The sequence below is a fragment of the Engraulis encrasicolus genome, chromosome 16 (genome assembly GCF_034702125.1).
Source record: "Engraulis encrasicolus isolate BLACKSEA-1 chromosome 16, IST_EnEncr_1.0, whole genome shotgun sequence".
NCBI lineage: Eukaryota > Metazoa > Chordata > Actinopteri > Clupeiformes > Engraulidae > Engraulis > Engraulis encrasicolus.
Genome location: NC_085872.1, coordinates 22,253,791 through 22,273,132, shown reverse-complemented (window position 1 = coordinate 22,273,132; position 19,342 = coordinate 22,253,791). Strand labels below are relative to the sequence as shown.

Here is a 19,342-nt window from a genome sequence, read left to right as displayed (position 1 = left end):
TGATGACGCGGGTGATAAGTGTTGTTGGTGACACATATCCAGATTTTAGGATTTGGAGAACCATTTCCATTCGGCTTCTGTCCACTAAATTGATTGGGGAACTGCAAGATCTGCTCGCTTCCTTCTCCGGAGGCGCGGTGAGGCCGCCTGAATAATGCATTTAATTCATGCCGCCTGTTTTAGCCAGGGGCTCTTTTCTGAGTGGTGACATTGCTCTGCGCTGGCCGTTAGGGCTGTAACAATACACTCAACTCAAGATTCGTTTCGTATCACGATTTTTGACCTACGGTTCGATACACCCCACGATTTCACATTTGCCAACATTATAAAATAAAATTACGTTATAGTTTATAGGTAGAATAGGTTACAAGAGGCTGCTAACAATTTTTAAAAGTTTAAATATAATAATGATGATGATTTTACACTTGGAAGCACTATCACTTCATATCATGTCATTGTTTTCTGGACGGATGGGTAGCAAAACTTTGAAAGGGCGTATCACGATACTGCCTCCTTGTATCGCGATATTGTATCATGACTCTGTGTATCGCGATTTCTTGGTTCGATACAATATCGTTACAGCCCTACTGGCCGTGCACACCACCCCACCCCACCCAGATGAACAGGCTGCAGAGTGCTGGAGGGCCCAGAGCCCCCCTGGCCTCCTCCTGTCACACTCTCTGGGCTCTTGCCTGGCAGAGTGGGGGTGGTCATGGGTAGATGGGTGGATGTCTCTGGTAGTGGGAGTGGATGGTGGTGAGTAGGGCTGAGTGATATGGGAAAAAAACGATATCACGATATGGATTACTTTATATCACGATAACGATATATACTGTATCACGATATAGCACAATTACATACGTTTTCAGTTATTCTCTTTATTTGCTCTTTATTTTTTCATGTCGCAAAACAACCTTTCTTTAAAATGGATCTTTTTATTCTTATTTTTACAGTTACATGAACTTATAGTGTAGTATTCTGACAACATGAAATGTAATTAAATGATGGTAATTTTTATCAATTTTATACAATTGAATATCACGATATAAACGATGTAGGAGAAAGGTCACGATATACACTTTTATATCACGATAACGATATATATCGTCATATTGCCCAGCCGTAGTGGTGAGTGTATGTGCTCTTTCCTAGCAGAGTTTTGTGTATCTGTGTCTGTGTCTGTGTCTGTGTCTGGTGTTGGGGGTGTCTGTGAGTGTGATTATGGGTGGGTGGGGGTGTCAGGGGTGTCAGGGTGTGGGTCGTTAGCTGAAGGAAACATGGAACTGACATGAGGGCAGCTAGAGTGTGATTGTGGCTCATCTTCACCCACATTCAATCACAACTCTAGTTGTGCAGTATGGCCATTATTTTTCTGTTGAGGTCGTTGTTACTATTTGTAATGGGGAAGGTGTTCTGTCCCACCGCTAATGGTGATGTGACACAGAAAGGGGGATGAAGGTGAGGCAGAGGGAGAGGCAGTGTGTGCACCTGTGTGTGTGCGCGTGTGACACTGACTGTGTGTGCATGTGTGTGAGTGTGTGCAGGTGCGTGTGTGCATGTTTGTGTGTAGGTGCGTGTGTGCGTGTGTGCGTGTGTGCGTGTGTGCGTGTGTGCGTGTGTGCGTGTGTGTGTGTATGTGTGTGTGTGTGTGTGCACGTGCACGTGCACGTGTGCTGTGTGTGTGCGTATGTGTGTGTGTGTGTGTGTGTGTGTGTGTGTGTGTGTGTGTGTGCGTGTGTGCGTATGTGTGTGCACGTGTATGTCTCTGTGGGGGTGTGTGTGTGTGTGTGTGTGTGTGTCTGTGTATGTGTCTGTGTGTGTGTATCTGTGTGCGTGTGTATCTCTGTGTGCTTGTGTATCTGTGTGTGCGTGTGTGTGTGTATTTGTCCTCCCTGTAGTGCGGCAGGCTGGTTTGTTGTGAGCTGGACTGAGGTGTCACAGGAGTGGCACTGAGAGGGCCTGGCAGTTGCCCTTTTCACCGGAGCCTGGTGTCATATCGCCATTATAAAGCGTCGCCACCTCCACACAACTAAACAAACCGTGGGAGACAAATGAGGCCATATTAGCTGACTCACCGTTCTCTGTCAGTTCTCCTTAAGGCAACCTAAATTTATTCCCGGGCCGCTTCAATTTATGTCCGATGATGGCAATTCTCATTTTTATGGGTAAGGGTATTCTTTAAACGCCCTTGCAAGTGAATATATATTTTAATAGATTGCAGGCAAATGTTGGCATAATCTTTTCTATTAAAGTCTTTCCCCCTCCCCTGTTTGAAGTTCCATCAGAGAGTGAATCTGCACAAATGAGAGTGCGCCTTGGAAATGTCACGCTTCTGTTTCAACGTTATATCTCTCAGAGCAATCTGTCAGTCTCTCCCACGGGCTTAATGGACTGTTTGAAATGATACCTACAAAGCTGTTGCCGTGTATCTGTGCATCAGTTTTTTCTCTCTCTCTATTTAAATGTGCAGCTCCAGTCCCACAAACCCTCATTTTGCAGACTGAGCTTGCACTGATATATCTATACAGCAAATAGTACCCTGCAATTTATTGTGAACTTCAATCACACATTTATCTTGTCTAAACTAGAGGGTTGAACAGCAGATGATGGCAGCAGATGATGTTGTGCAGTTGAAGCCAGGGGTGCATTTCTCCACAACATTGTTGCTCATTAAAGGGACACTGTGTGAGATTTTTTGTTGTTTATTTCTAGAATTCGTGCTGCCCATTCACTAATGTTACCTTTTTCATGAATACTTACAACCACCATCAAATTCTAAGTATTCATTATGACTGGAAAAATTGCACTTTTCATACATGAAAAGGGGGATCTTCTCCATGCTCCGCCATTTTGAATTTCCAAAAATAGCCATTTTTAGCTGCAAAAATGACTCTACTTGGACCATACTAGAAAATATTTGTTTATTACTTAGTAAACTTTCATGAAAAGATCAAATTTGGCAATAGGCAGTCCAGTTTCAATGAGCAGCATAGTTGCAGTACCTTTTTTGACCATTTCCTGAGTAAGCAATTTACTTGGTTGCAGTACAATTTCCCATTGGAAACCTAGTAAGTGGCTAACTGGTTAGCAACGATGCTTTCGAGAAACGGGGTCCAGATCTCAGATAAACAAAGGAATAGAACAAAACCCACTGGGCAAAGGGGAAATGCACTGGCTGCCATGGTTTGAATGATTGTTTTAACAAGAGGTCGATTAACAGGTTCCGATCTCAGATTTCACTCTCACACTCCAGCTTCTTGGTGCTCATGTTGCACTCAGTTATGCAAGTATACAGACAACCTGCAACAGCAGCTTTGTTCACTTGTGAAATGTATGCTGCCATTCAAGTCCTCCAAGCGCTTCAGGCTTTGCATTGAAGCCCAAGATATGAATCATCCATTTTTATGATCTAACAACACAGCCATGTGCCTTGTGCTTAGGCCAGAGATATGCTACTCCTTATTCATAGGTGTCATGCCATTCCTTCTTTCGCTGCCTGTGTTAAATGATGTATGGTTTGGTTTGCTGGTTATTGGGAGGAAAGTTGTTATGACTTAAACTGGGAAATAAGTTTGCCGTATGAGGTTTACTCTTTTTTTAGGAGCTGTTTCCATGTAGCAGGATATTTTGAAATCTGGATTTTTTTTTCTCCTGCTTACATTGGTTTTCGCCTTCCGTTTACAAGAAGCAGATTTTTAAAATCCAGATATAAAAAAGCAGGCTTTAAAAATATCCTATTTAGGTGGCTAAAGCGCATTTGCTACAATGGAGTATTTATTTTTATCCCCATGTTGCGTTTCCACCTAACCAGGAGAAAAATATACCCACATATAAAAATAAATATCCTGCTACGTGGTAACAGCACCTGAAGGGATCACTTTCTCTCTGACTTAAAGGGGTATGCCACTATTTTGGGGCTTAATACAATTAAAATCGTTGGCCAGGGTTTATAAAGGTGGTAAAGTGTCTTATTTTTCATGTAAGCCGTTGTCTTGCTTTAAGACAAGTTAAAAGAGGGAGGATGTCGCTATGCTAGTGAAAGTCAATGGATCCGTATAGCAAGACACTTCACCACCTTTATAGACCCCGGCCAACGATTTTAACTGTATTAAACCCCAAAATAGTGGTATACCGCTTTAAATGATTGGTTTGTACTGTAAGCTATGCCAATGATTAGACAGAAGGTTTATTGTGTATTGGATAGAGGGGTTGTACTGTATGGCCCTGAATGATCCTGTTTCATCAGTGGTGAAATAAAAGATCAAATCTCTGCTGAATAATGTACAGTACTGTACTATCAATCTTAATGTGTTGCCCTTTCTTTTTCCATTGTTGCTGGTGGTGTTGTATTTGTAAGGGGTTACCCAATTGAATGGACCTAGGTCCAGTTGAATGTGACAGTGCAACACAACTCTTTTAATGTCAAGCACACATTAGTTAGCACAGAGTGACATTTTTTGGGGCCGGGGATTTACTTTGCTTGTACAGGGAATGCCCAGGAATTTGTGCGTACGTGCGTGAGAAAATGTACTGTATGCTCGATTTTGTGTTTTGTCTGTGTCTGGGTCTGTGATGGCTTCGCACATTCTCTCTGAAACGCATGCACACAAGTATCCCCCCCTACAGACACAGACACAGACACAGACACAGACACAGACACAGACACAGACACAGACACAGACACAGACACAGACACAGACACAGACACAGACACAGACACAGACACACACACAGACACACACAGACACACACAGACACACACAGACACACACACACACACACACACACACACACACACACAGACACACACACACACACACACACACACACACTAATGTTGAACTCTGTGTTGTGCAGCTGGTGATGGAGTTCTGTGGGGCGGGCTCGGTGACGGACCTCATTAAGAACACCAAAGGTAACTCTCTGAAGGAAGAGTGGACCGCCTACATCTGCAAAGAGATCTTGAGGGTATGTATGTCTTTTCTTCTTTTTTTCCCTCTCTCTCTCTCTCTCTCTCTCTCTCTCTCTCTCTCTCTCTCTCTCTCTCTCTCTGTCTCTCTCTCAAATTCAAATTTAAGTATGCTTTATTGGCATGCCTATTCGTATCAGCGTTGCCAAAGCTTACAGATAATATCAAAATGGGTGACAAAACATTACGGTCAATAAAGAACATTAAGATATTTACAATTACAACATTACATGTCTATCTCTCTCTCTCTTTCTCTCTCTCTCTCTCTCTCTCTCTCTCTCTCTCTCTCTCTCTTTCTCTCTCTCTCTCTCTCTCTCTCTATCTCTCTCCTCCTATGTCCCCTCCCTCTTCTCCTGTCTCATACCCCTGTTATGTCTGGACTCACTGTATTGCTGTCGTCTTTCCTTTTGCAAGTCTGCTGAGTGTACAAATGAATTACTCAAATGAAACATTGCCTTTTACATGTCTGACCTTTCTCCCAATTATATCCTAAATATTAACATTTATTTATATTTCGCTGACAAGCCAACTTATCTCTTACAAAGATGTGTACGAGGGGAAAAAAATAATGGTCATTTGTTCCTCTGCGTGTCCTTTTCAATGTCTCCTTCGCCCACCCTTGGCATTTCTGTCTGCTCACGTTTCTGTCTGTACACACTCGTCTTGCACTGAAATTGAATGAGCTCTCCTCTACCAACCTCTACCCTCCTTTCTATCCCGCTCTACCCCCCTCTACCCCCCTCTTCTCCCCCCCCTCTTCTCCCCCCTTCTCCACCACCTCATGTTCTACAGGGCCTTGCACACCTCCACGCACACAAAGTCATCCACCGAGACATCAAGGGCCAGAACGTGCTGCTTACAGAGAACGCTGAGGTCAAGCTCGGTAAGCACTATTACTTCGTCTCACCACACTGTGTTTTGAAAAAAAAAAAAAAATCCTTTATCTTTTCATACCTTATACCGCACACCTTATTCCACAGTCAAGACCCTATAGCAGAATTCCATCATCCCATTACATGATGTGTTAGACGCCAGACATTCTAAATGAATAGCCTCGCCCGCCCGGCAACTCTGCAGGTCCGACCCCTATACATCTTCAAAATGAATTCTTTCGCTATTCAGCTCTTGGCTTCAGCACTCTTCTTCAGCTCAAAGAAACAGCGGATGTCTGAAAGCTTTCTTTGTTCTGTCTGATTTTCTTTTTTTTTTCATTTGCCACATTACCTTACGCCACCTCTGGGCTGCATGCTTCCGGTTCATAAGACCCCACTCGCTTTAAGACCCAGCTCAAGGGGAAGGCCAATCGACTGAGCTGGAGTACATTAAAGCAGAATCAATTTGCCTGTGTCAAGGTAAATAATTGATTAGCTTTTAATGCTCGACGCGGTGTAAGTACAGTACGGGTTTCATGCGTAGACGTGTGGGGGCGATCAGCAGAAGATTTGTACCTGCAGCATGTTCGCTCGCAGCGTTCATCAGAACCCCTCCATTACGTGTGAGAGATGTTGGAAAAGAAAAAAAAAAGAAAAAGAAAGAAGAACCATCTCATCTGTTCCACACAGCTTATTTAGATCAGCCCATCATCTGTGCTTTTTTTTTTTTTTTTTTTTTCTTCAAATGCTACTATTACTATGTCAGAACGCTACAAAGGACTTTTAGAAAAAAAAGCACAACAAAATACCTCCTCTTAATGTATGTTCTCTACAAGTCTTCTGTTGTCCAGTCTTGCACTTTAAATGTCTGTATGAGCACTGTCTATGTCCATACTGTCTTATGTCCATGTATGAGTACTGTTTATGTCTATACTGTCTATGTCCTTACCTAGATTAGTCTATGTCTGCATGGGAAAGCAAGAAACGTAATTTCAAATTCTTTGTATGACCAGTGCATGTAAAGAAATTGACAATAAAACCAACTTGACTTGACTTNCTTCTGAAAAGGAAATACCATGGCGAACTGAAAGCATCTTTCACTCTTTCACCTACTTCTTCATCTGTGTCCAACACTAACTCTCCCCCAACGTCTCCACACCACCTACCTCCGGCATGGCTTCCCCTTTAAATTGACAGCCAACGCGATTCTACGCATTCGGATCTATATGCGGCTGACAGCTTAAAGCCGCGTGACCTCTCTGCATCTAACCCTTTTTTAGATGCCCAAACGCGCCGCTTCATTGCTGTTGCATAGCCTGATCCTTATAAATTCTTTCCACACCGACCGTAATGAGAAGAGAAGCCTAGGCTGTCATTTCTACTACCAACCCCCACAGCATCTCCACCCTACTCATCACCCCCCCCCCACCCCACCCCAAACACACACACACACACACACACACACACACACACACACACACACACACACACACACACACACACACACACACACACACACACACACACACACACACACACACACACACACACACACACACACACTGCATGTTCATTTTAAGGTGCATTTCTGGCCTCAAATGGAAACAAACAGCCCTGGGGTATAATCAGCTTTATATTGACAGTGTGCAGATGTAATCAATTTGGTAATGTTTTTGTGTGGACTCCTTTGAATTGTCAGTCTGCTGTCTGTCATTGTTCCCTGTGAAAGGCATGTGTGTGTAGAGACACTGCCCTCTTCACTTCGCAGTGGGTCATTATTCACAATTGACAGGACGTAATTTCTTTTAATTGAGCATCAAGCTGTCAGTGTTGTTCGCAGCTATTGACTGGTGTTAATCATCATGACTGTAATTTGTAAATGTCAGTGTCAGCTTAAGTATCCCATCGGCAGAAGCATAAGTACGTAAATGTCTGTGTGCTGTGGTAAGGTGCACTATACGTACATGAATCGGCAGCATTGCCCATGGGGACCCAGGTTTGAGTGCAGCCTGGGTTGTCTCTCTCAATTCTGCCGAATCTCTCTCTCTCTCTCTCTCTCTCTCTCTCTCTCTCTCTCTCTCTCTCTCTCTCTCTCTCTCTTTCTCTCTCTCTCAGACTAATTTTCTGTTTAGTCCTCACTTTCCTGTCAAATTAAGGCCCTAAAAGCTCATGTTGTATTATGTATTTCCAGTGGACTTTGGAGTGAGCGCTCAGCTGGACCGCACTGTCGGCCGAAGAAACACGTTCATCGGCACACCCTACTGGATGGCCCCCGAAGTCATCGCCTGCGACGAAAATCCTGAGGCAACGTACGATTTCAAGGTGAGCACGTACCGCCATGCCCATTATTCTCTCACACTGACCGTTTTTTTTTATTATCTTGTTCATTTCCAACCGTCATGGAGTCCTTAAACATCTCATAAACATTTTAGGTTAGGAGGATATTATCTTATAAAGGCTGTCGCAGATTTACAAAGCCTATTAAATCTCCCTAGGTGAACAAGAGTAGGTAGTCTTCCCTGCAGCTTTTTTCTGCATAGCGTTTTGTCCCCCCCTGGCCGTCTCCATTTTCCTCCTCCTGGTGTTAATCAGAGGGAGGGTGTAAGAGGAAAAATTCCTCCTCTTCTCTTAAGCCAGGCTCAAACTACACGACTAGCGTTTGTGTGTCCGATTTTGCCGTCGGGGTGCACCGCACACTAGAAGAGAATCGCAACTATCAATCTTATCGCTGCTCGCAGCCACCGAGACAATGCCCGACGTTCTATTTCCAATCGCAAATATCAAACAGTGTTTGATTTCTATGACTTACGATTGGCGACTCTTTGAGCTGCTAAAGTTCTATCTTAGAACGTTGTCCACGACTAGGAAATCTGTCCCGACAATCGCTTGCGATGGTCCTGGGGGGTAACGTTCCAGCGATTGTCGTAAGGGGGGTTTTCAGCCGAGAATCGGGCTGATAATCGCATAGGCTTTATTGTCTGTCTTTGTCTCCTCTGAGCATCTGCTATTGCACGCTCACGCCCTACCCCCATATCCAACCTGCTAAAATATTCATGTTCAATCTGAGTTCAAGTGGGACTAGATGAAAATGCCAAGTGCTCCGTCGCTGTTTAGGATGTCACATGGAGTTTGCTGCTTGCCCTCCATGGTTGTAATTTCCCCCGCAGGGGTGAATACGCTCGCTCTAAAAGGGCTGCCCTGCTGCCCATTGGGATGGTTGGCTTTCTTGAAACAACTTGCCTGAAGGCGTAACCGTTGCATAGTGGCCTTTTTCTCATTAAGAGCTGTTGTCTCCTACCACTACTGCAAAGACTGTAGTAGGGTTGTGAGGCATGCCATAGTGTGTCGCAGCTATGAGGTGTGTAGTGTAGTGTTGTGTGTCGTAGCCATGAAGTGAGCCGTGTCGCATTGTGTGTCAGAGAATCGTATGTGAGAGAGAGATAAATAAGGATGGTTCTTTTCCGGTATCCATGTGATGTCGGGTGAAAGCCCCTTTTGGAGAACTTCGATTAGAAGACCTTCAGACTTTTGAGGTTGAGAATAAATGGAGTCCCCTTAGCGCTGTAGGTGTCGTAGCCCTGAAGTGTGTAGTGTTGCGTTGTGTGTCATCATAGCCATGCAGCAGCTGCCACTGTGGCAGATCTCTACGACACGCTGCCGGAAATGGGCCAAAGTAGCCCTGAGTGAGTTGATCTGCAGTGAGGGATAAAGGAGGAGTACATGCGAAATTCCCTAACTCCATTTCTGAAGACCTGTTCTTCTATATTTTTAGAGAACTCCGTTGTTGGTTTGGTTTACATTCATGTACTTGATAATACATATAAATAGTTACATTACATAAATCAAATGAAAAATGTGCAATTTTGATAGCTTTGTATTAAATAAAAATGAATTAAGATTATTTTCTGAAAAGGGTTTTGCAACTGAACTCTTCATGTACATGAGGGAGGATGTGCAGAGCTGTAGTGGATTTCGGGGCAGGAGCAGGGCAGGCCAGGCCAGGCCATGGTAGTTAGACAGGAGGCCCTTTATGCTGCTGCTCCATTGACCTCGTTTCCACACATTATTTGCCCTTAGCCACGCTACATCTCTCTCCTTATGCTCTCTTCTTATCTCTATCTCTCTTTGGTATGCTCTCTCTCTCTCTCTCTCTCTCTGTCTCTGTCTCTATCTCTGTCTCTGTCTCTGTCTCTATCTCTGTCTCTGTCTTTCTGTCTCTCTGTCTGTCTCTGTCTCTGTCTCTGTCTCTGTCTCTCTCTCTCTCTCACACACTCCCACCAGACGTGAACTTAAATGTGACAGAATGCCTCTGCTGTGTCAGTTGAGGTTTGACCCGTTTATTTACAAACCAAAACACCATCAGTTGGGCAGGCAGAGATAATGGCAATGTATTCATTAAAGAAGGGCCAAATAGTCAAGCTGTGTTTTAAAAGCACATCCAAACATGGTCACGCTGAAAGAGAGTAAACCGTCTTGTCAGATACATCTGGAGGGTGACTGCTGGGGTGGGATATAACTCGGAGAAGGAGTCAGTGGCTGTAACTCCAGTCACGAGGAAGGAATCATTCGAAACAAATTATCCAAGATTAATAAAATTGCTGTAATTAAATCTTCCACGAAGTCCTTTTTGCAAAAGGCTGACGTATGTTGACGTGACCAGATTTCTGTGAAAGAGAATTCCTCAGACATAGGGGTGACATAATGTAGCTCACATAGTATGTAGCCACGTAGACATAGCATAGTAGCATTTGTTTTCTTCTCTTCAAATCACGCTTGGGAAAAAGGGTTGCTTCCTATGATGCAGACAAAGACACACGAGCGTGTCAGGCACACAGGAGAGTTTGTCAAAATGAGTGAAAGTAGTGTTTGGGGGGGGGGGCAGGATCATGGAAAAGGAGAGTGCTCCTCATCCTCTTGACTCTGAATTGGTATGATTGGATTTGTAATGGTAGTTTGCTAATGGAGACCTACAGGCCTGATGTGCGTGCGTGCGTGCGTGCGTGCGTGCGTGCGCACTCATGCAGGCATGTCTGCACAAACATGCACACACTTACAGTACAATATGTGCACAAATAAGAGAGGGCGCTTGTGTCTCCTCTCAGGTCATCTTCCTCTGTTGCTGCAGTACAGGCTGCTTGAGCCTGGACCGGTTATCTCCAGACCTAATCACAAGTGAGATCAGGTCTGGAGACCTCCCTACTGTAAATAGCATAGAGGGATTGTGGTTTACGATTGACGACGGCTGTTTATTGGGCATTACGGATGTGTATACTTTGGCATATGTAGTAGGCATAGCCAATCATGTCTGTCAGACTGCAGTCTGCAGTCAACGCCTTTCGACGCCTCCCTGCTTTCTGATTGGAGGCACCGATCTTGTCTGTCTCTGGGTACAGATTCCATGCTGTCTTTCGGATCGGAACGTTTGTGCAAAGCAACATGGGACGTTTCAGGGCAGCCTGAGCCCATAGTATAGCTCATGTTGAGAGACGGTGCTGCCTAATCAAGCACGTTATGGTCCAACAGCAGCTGAGTCGTTTCGGAGGGGGTTTGGGATGTCTGGAAGGGGTATACATGGCCTATGACATCACTGACAAGGCCCATTTCAACCCTTTCATGCTCTCAGTCAGCAATCAGAACACCAAGGTTCCCATTGGACTGCACACAGTTGTTTGAAGGAGGCCGTACCTTGCATAGCAGTGTTTTTTTATTGCACATTTTTATTGTGCAATAAAAAAACACTGCTATGCAAGGTGCGGCCTCCTTCTTGAAACATTGAATTCAATATTTGGGCCAGCACCCTCAGAGATTAGATAATTAATAGTGATGCCTGCTCCAAGAAGAAAATTGACTGCACACAGTTGTACACTCACAGCTGGTCAAGTTGTAGTGATGGTATATTGGCTATTCTAACTGATATGCCATCATTCTTACTTGTTATTGCTGTAAAACTCACACACTTTTATCATTTTTCTCTCCTATGTCTTCATCTCTGCAGAGTGACCTGTGGTCATTGGGGATCACCGCCATTGAGATGGCAGAGGGAGCTCCACGTAAGTCGCACTTACAGCACCACGCTGAGGCTTCAGCCGTTGCCACCAGAGGCTAGACAGTAGGTCTGTAGGGCGTTGCTGAAGCTTACACATACAGTATACTCAGAGAAAGCAGTCAGTGGTAGGTTGAAATCCACAGACGTTAGCCATGTTATCCCTTTTTTGGGGTAAATGCATATTATTACACAGTTGTGTAAAATAAGCTACCCCTTTAAGCCTGCTTTTGAGTCAGAGGATATTCGGCCGGTTGCCCTTGAAGAAAGTATGACATTTATACTATGCAGGTACTAGCAACACACACATGCAGGCGCGCGCACACACACACACACCAGGGATGGAAATAAGCACCTGTCCACCTGCCAATGACGGGTAAATTTCAGTGGTGACTGGTACATTTTTCAACCCACCAGTCACTTTGACTGATAAAAACAGTGAGTGACTGGTAGATTTTAAAATCTACCTGCCACCGTGACTGGTGGGGAAAAAACTCAAGTTCCCCCCCTGACACACACACACACACACACACACACACACACACACACACACACACACACACACACACACACACACACACACACACACACACACACACACACACACACACACACACAATTGTGCAGAAGTCCAGAGGAACCAACTGTTTTCACTGGAGTGCCCCTCCCTGCAGAGTGGAGTGGAGTGGAGGCAGCTGAGTATTGAACAGCTTTATTTTATTCCTTAATCATCTGTGCCCTGTGTGGGGCTCTGCTGCATCCGTGCTGCCAGACAGCTGGGGACTGAGATTTGGACTGTTTCATCTTAAATCTCTTCACCTCAAGGTCAAACACAAAATATTCTCACAGCCTGTCCTTCGGACACTTCGATACATACCTTTTTATATATGTGTGTGTGACATTCCGATACACAGAAAGAAGACATGTTGGTACATGGCAAAGGTTGTTGTTGTTGTTGTTGCCATACAATACAATACAATACAATATAATACAATACCATACAACACAATACAACATGTATTTAAGGTATATAGCGCAGTATCACAACTAAGAAGTTGAATTCAAAGCACTTTCAAAATACACGCACACGTACACATTCCCACATTCACACACCAGCTCTGGGCTGCCCCGCCGCGCTAATTATCCAGGGTTCATGTGAGAAAGTGCACACACGCACACCCAAAAGCAAAGACGGTAATAAAAGTTTTTAGCGCTCCGGGCAAAACGAAGGAAATAAAAATCTAAAGTTGCTCTACTGGATTAATGTGGCAGGTTGACAAGGTGGTTAACAAGTGGGTGTGTACGCTACGCTGCAACTGCAACTACTTTTGTCCTACAGGGCAGGCTAGATCAACCGTAACTTCTGTGCAATACTGTCACTCTTATCTTGACTTCCTTCTGGATCAATAAAGTATCTACTACTGCCACTAAACTGGAGCAAGAACACTAATTTATGACCTTATAATGAATGTACAGTCATGGGTACAAACCCTGAGCTTTTGAGGGAGGTGCCCATACCAGACTTCCTTGTAATAACTAAGTAAATGTCATGCCTTGCCACAGAGGAATGTTTGCATGTAATTCTGGCTGAAGTGGGTTGAAAAGGTCGATGAGGCTTGATGAAATGTAGTGATTGGAATTATATTTCCCCGTTGTGCCCCTGCACCGATCCACAGTAATAAAATAACATGACAGACTGTAGGCTCCATGTTATCGCAAAGCTCTGTTTAGGTCGAGTATTAACATGCTTAGGTTTACTCAAACCACCGTGCGAAGCACAATCTGATTTACGGCTCCATAGTGGCTCCTTATTTACCTCGGTACCTTTTTCATGTTCACATAGAGGGTAAAAGCACAGAAATTTTAGCCTGATTATCATCGACTTTCAAATCTCTTCGAGACTTGGTCTGACCAAGAGTATAAAAATTAACATTTCCCAACGGCATTTCCCAAATGGCCTCCCTTGGTTAGCTAATGATTGTTTGCTTCCCAACAAAGTGGGAGGAGTTCCCGTATTTGCGGGAACTCAGAAAGTACTCGGATTGACTCTTGACCTGACTGGTAGCAACGCTTAAGCTGTTGAGTCACTAGGAGGGCACGGCCTGGCTACAGAAATTTACAATTGAGAATAAGATACACATTATGTCACTTCAAAGCATTTGAGATGGGTTTAAAATTACTGTACTTTTAGTGTTCCTTTGCCCTATTATTAATTACATAAGGAAGTACATGGCACAAAATAATCTTGCTGCAGGTTGCGTGTAGGAATTTCTTTTATGGCCATGTTGGCAGTGGCGCAAAGGTACTTGAGTTATTTTTGCCAGAGTCAGATCAATAACAGCCTTTCGCCACTCCCCATGTGTTTTGTCCTTCTATGGTGCAGCGCACCTTCCAGCAGTAATATCTCTGCCTCATGTCTTCGCTGGAAAACTAACTCCCAAACTCTTTATCTCTTTCTCTTATTCTCTCCCCCCCCTCTCTCTCTCTCTCTCTCTCTCTCTCTTCATCTCCCACTTCCTTCTTTGTCTCCTTTCTCTCTGCTATCCCCCATCCCTATCTGTCTTCCTTAGCGCTGTGTGACATGCATCCAATGCGAGCCCTCTTCCTCATCCCCAGAAACCCTGCTCCCCGGCTCAAGTCCAGGAAGTGGTGAGTGCTTCAGCTGCCATCTCTGCTGTGCTCAGGACTCCCCTGCCTCACTTGCCGTCTCTGTAAGCTGCGCTTGGGTCTCTTTGAAAAGTCCCAAGCTCCATTTTCACAGACTGTAGTGAAAGGAAAAAATAAAACACTGGAAAGCTACTCAGTTCTTGCTGGGTTTTTTTTTTTTAACTCGTCATTCACAGCCTCGTCACATTTACCACATTTAAACCTCAATTTAATCACCGTAGGTGCCGATTTTATGTGCGCTATAAAGGCTTGTAGCGGCAGAGCGATGAAGTAAGTGGGAGAGCCGAGATGTAAAGAGGAAAGGCCCAAGCAGACCGGGAGGATGGGGAAAGGTCTGTGAAAACGCAAGATATTATTGTGCAAGAATACCTACGAGAGAGGAGATTAGCCATTCTTGACTACAAACCATATTTTAGCTTGATTGCTACTATACTGTATATAATTCTATAACATGTTGTAAAGGATGAAACTATATAGAGAGAAAGAGAAATGTGACACAAAGACAGCTAATGTAAAGAGGAAAAGGCTGAGACTATACTTCGGATATTTGAGTTACCGACAACACATGATGGAAGCAGAGTAGTCTGTTAGGGTATGAAGGTTTTTTAGAGTCAGGGGAAAGACAGATGGATATGGCGACCTTGAAATAAATATGACTCAGCAGCACGCTGCAAGCCTCCTGATGTCCCGACTCTTAGAAAAAAAAGAACATGGATCATAAAAGTCAAGATTGGTGTATTTCCGTGTATTTATTGCATGGATTTTGGGTTTTATGGAGGTCTGACCTTTACGTATGCGAAGGGGAATTCCCTGTCGTCTCATTAGCATTTATCCCTTTACTCTGGGGGTGACTTTGAGATCTCTCATCCGCTTGTTCTCCCTGCACTGCCAGTTTTACTGAACAAGTGGCTCCCGTTTTCATTACGTATCCCTGTGTGCGTGTGTCGTCTACCTGTGTGCGTGTGTCTGTGTCTGTGTCTATGTCTGTGTCTGTGTCTGTGTCTGTGTCTGTGTCTGTGTCTGTGTCTGTGCTCGTGTAGGTCCAAAAAGTTTCACCAGTTCATCGAGAGCTGCCTGGTGAAGAACCACAACCAGCGGCCCAGCACAGAACAGCTGCTCAGCCACGCCTACATCCGGGAGATCCCCAACGAGAGGCACATCCGCATCCAGCTGAAGGACCACATCGACCGCACCCGCAAGAAGCGCGGAGAGAGAGGTCAGAAGGGTGTCTGTCTCATTCACCTTTCCCACGTGTAGAATTCATACTCGCACAAACATACTTGTACTACATACACGTACGTACGTACGTACGTACGTACACACAGCCCTGAAACATTGTGTTTTCTAAAATGCAGGAGATGGGCGTCTCATTCACTTTTCCCACGTGTAGAATTTATACTGACACAAACATGCATACGTACGTACGTACACACATCCCTTTAGACACTCAAACATTATGCTGTCTGAAATGCCCAGAGCAGACAGGCCCCCACACATACACAACACTTCCTGACTCATTTTAATGCTGCACCAAGAGACTTTCAAGAGGCATTCCATTTACACCTTCAGTCATTAAAGAACATCAACATTGTGAAATGCGATCATGAGATTTCTCAACTCCAAACCTCCAGACTATTTTGGCTGCAGGTTCCCATGTCATTTAAAATACCACAGGAATCTTACTTTGAAATTGTTCTCACAGGAAGTACTTGTCACAGCATATTTGAACTTACTATAACTAACAACTAAAACAATGAAGTACTTCGTTGACTGACTGGAAGATTCTTTTACAGGTTTCGTTGTATTCAAATTTTCTATTGCCCCATAGAGTGTATTTCTGATTGCAAAGGGCGGTGGCTCATACTGAGCTATTTTACTGATGTTGAGAGCGAGATTAAGTTGTCTTGTACATATGTCGTTGTACATATGTCGTTTTGTAAAGAGGTTCTTACTGTTGCTCCACGGACATGTAATTGTCAATAATAATAATANTAATAATAATANCTTGGTTTTATATAACGCCTTTCAAGTAACCCAAGCAGAATGTTGCCCAATCAAATTGTTCGAATGAGGTTGCATGTGTTATGACTACAGTAGATGACCCGACGGGCAGTGTAGAAAGATGACCGTGGTGGAGCATAGTAGCTGTAAGACAATGTCATTTGTGTGCGCGTGTGCGTGTGTGTGTGTGTGTGCGTGCGTGCGTGCGTGCGTGCGTGTGTGTGTGTGTGTGTGTGTGTGTGTGTGTGTGTGTGTGTGTGTGTGTGTGTGTGTGTGTGTGTGTGTGTGTGTGTGTGTGTGTGTGTGTGTGTGTGTGTGTGTGTGTGTGTGTGTGTGTGTGTGTGTGTGTGTGTGTGTGTGTGTGTGCGCGCGCGCGTGTTATGAAATCTCAATTTGGGCTATTAACGTGGTTTTTGAGATTTCCATTTTATTTCCTGTGCTCCACATCCCCCACCCTACCCCACATCTACCCAATGCAGATGAGACGGAGTATGAATACAGTGGCAGTGAGGAGGAAGAAGAAGAGCACGACAAGGGAGAACCCAGGTACTGTAGGCCTACTGAGCAGGACAAGTCTGACTACATCCATATACATGAGGCCAAATACTGAACGACACTCGCCAGCCCACAGCCTCCACCGGACATTTACATAATATGTCGCAGGAGAACACTGTCAAATGAGCAAATTTGTGCAAATTTAAGCAAGTTTATGTGTGTGTATGTGTGTACAGTGTGCGCCTGTGTGAGTGTGCGCGCGCATATGTGTGTGTGTGCGCGCGCCTGTGTGTGTGTCTGTGCGTGTGCCCTCGTGTGTCTTTGTCTGTGTGTGCGCACACATGTACAGTATGTGTGCATGTGTTTGGAAGAGAGCAGAGAAAGTGTGCTTTCATTTCCTCCTAATTCCGCATGGGTAGCTAACAGAGCTCCCCTCAGTCCCCTTGTCTCTCCTGGGGAGGGGAGTGATATTAGTGGCGTTCATTTGGAAGGGGCTGGAGGAGTCCCAGGAGCTGCTGCTGTCATTAGCCCAGATTAGTGCCTTTCTCAGCCACAGCAGGACTGCCTCTCTCACACAGCCTGTCGTTCACACCCCCACCCCCAACAAACACACTGGCGCCTGATGGTGAGCCGCCGGACATAGAGTAATACCGGTAACTCAAGGTTGTCTTTGCCATAACCGAATGTCACTCAGTAATACCGGTAACTCTAGGTTGTCTCTGCCATAACCGAATGTCACTTAAGGCCAACAGTCATGCAATGTTTATGACATGGACATAATGTTTCTGACACACTGGGTGGATTCCAATATGCGGACTCCCGTCCTCGGTCTGTGTTTGTGTCCTCGCGTTTCGCTGACGCCCTACCGCACCTCCGTGGAGAAAACCATAAAGCTTCCCCGCCGGCAGCCTTGCCACAATAACTTTTGGGCGACTGTTCTTAATTCACAGTCCTGTTTTCAAATGAGAAAATGACATTAGGATTGTGCTTTTGTGCGATATTGAAAGACAATTCTGTTGTCGGTGACGTCATCACGAGACCACAAGTAGGCAAGGGAGGATGGGAGTAAGCATATTGGAAAGAACCCACTGGCGCCTGATGGTGAGCCGCAGGACATAGAGTAATACCGGTAACCCTAGGTTGTCTTTGCCATAACCGAATGTCACTTAAGGCCAACAGTCATAAAATGTTTATGACATGGACATAATGTTTATGACACGTGCATAACTGTGCCATGACACTGTTATGACACTGTAATGACATGCAGGGCTCTAAATTAGCGCCAGTCAACCAGACAAATGCTGGTGAAATTTCAGTTTGGCTGGTAGAAAAGACCAATTTACTAGCCACTTTGGCCCATTAGTGAGTGTGTGTTTGGCTGGTAAGATTAACATCTACTAGTCATTTTGGCTGGTGATGAAAAAAGTTAATTTAGAGCTCTGATGACATGCATATGACACCGGCGTCAAGTAAAGTGTTACCGTAATGCCATTGGTTCGTTGGGACCAACCAATCATCGTACTTCAAATCACACCCGCTGTCTAGGCCCTACCGTGACGCTAACGGTAGGGCACTCGTCTGCTACGCGGCTGATCCAGGTTTGATTTTGGCCCGGGTCCTTTGCCGACCCTTCCACGTTTCATTCTCCCCTCTTGCTTCCTGTCACTCCTTCACTGTCCTATCATACAAATTAAGTCAAGAAGACCACACAAAAATCACACCCGCCGTCTCTCTACACACAGTTCCATCATCAACGTTCCGGGCGAGTCGACCCTGAGGCGGGACTTCCTGCGGCTGCAGCTGGCCAATAAGGAGCGCTCGGAGGCGCTGCGGCGGCAGCAGCAGGAGCAGCAGCAGAACGAGGACCACAAGCGCCAACTACTGGCCGAGCGGCAGAGGCGCATCGAGGAGCAGCGGGAGCAGCGGCGGCGGCTGGAGGAGGTGGGCACACACCTGCGATACACCTGTGAAACACCTGTGACACACCTGTGACACCTGCGACACACCTGTGAAACACCTGTCAGCAGCACTCACCTCTCTCTCGCACACACACACACACTCTCACACACACACGCGCGCGCGCGCACACACACCTGGTGTGTGTCACCTGGACCCCACAAAAGACAGCTCGCTGCTGCTATTCAGTTATTATGTCTGTTGTGATCTACTGAGATGCATACAAATGTTGGCACCACTCCCTAATGGTGAATTGCTGAATGGTAAATGTCGGCACCATTACTCCCTGGTAGATGGACACTGGTCAGTAGCACTCAACGGTAACACTTTATTTTAGGG

The 19,342-nt window shown here is 45.0% G+C and overlaps 1 protein-coding gene across 2 annotated transcripts in view; it reads left to right on the top strand.

The window, feature by feature from the left end:
• tnika (TRAF2 and NCK interacting kinase a) overlaps positions 1-19,342 on the top strand; it is a 104,229-nt gene that overhangs the window by 51,654 nt on the left and 33,233 nt on the right. For both annotated transcript variants that reach the window (XM_063219009.1, XM_063219008.1), the window contains exons 5-12: positions 4,858-4,968; positions 5,762-5,852; positions 8,033-8,163; positions 11,837-11,891; positions 14,455-14,533; positions 15,592-15,767; positions 17,032-17,098; positions 18,790-18,988. In XM_063219009.1, coding sequence (XP_063075079.1) covers positions 4,858-4,968; positions 5,762-5,852; positions 8,033-8,163; positions 11,837-11,891; positions 14,455-14,533; positions 15,592-15,767; positions 17,032-17,098; positions 18,790-18,988 — 909 coding nt within the window. The remainder of the gene's footprint in view (positions 1-4,857; positions 4,969-5,761; positions 5,853-8,032; positions 8,164-11,836; positions 11,892-14,454; positions 14,534-15,591; positions 15,768-17,031; positions 17,099-18,789; positions 18,989-19,342) is intronic.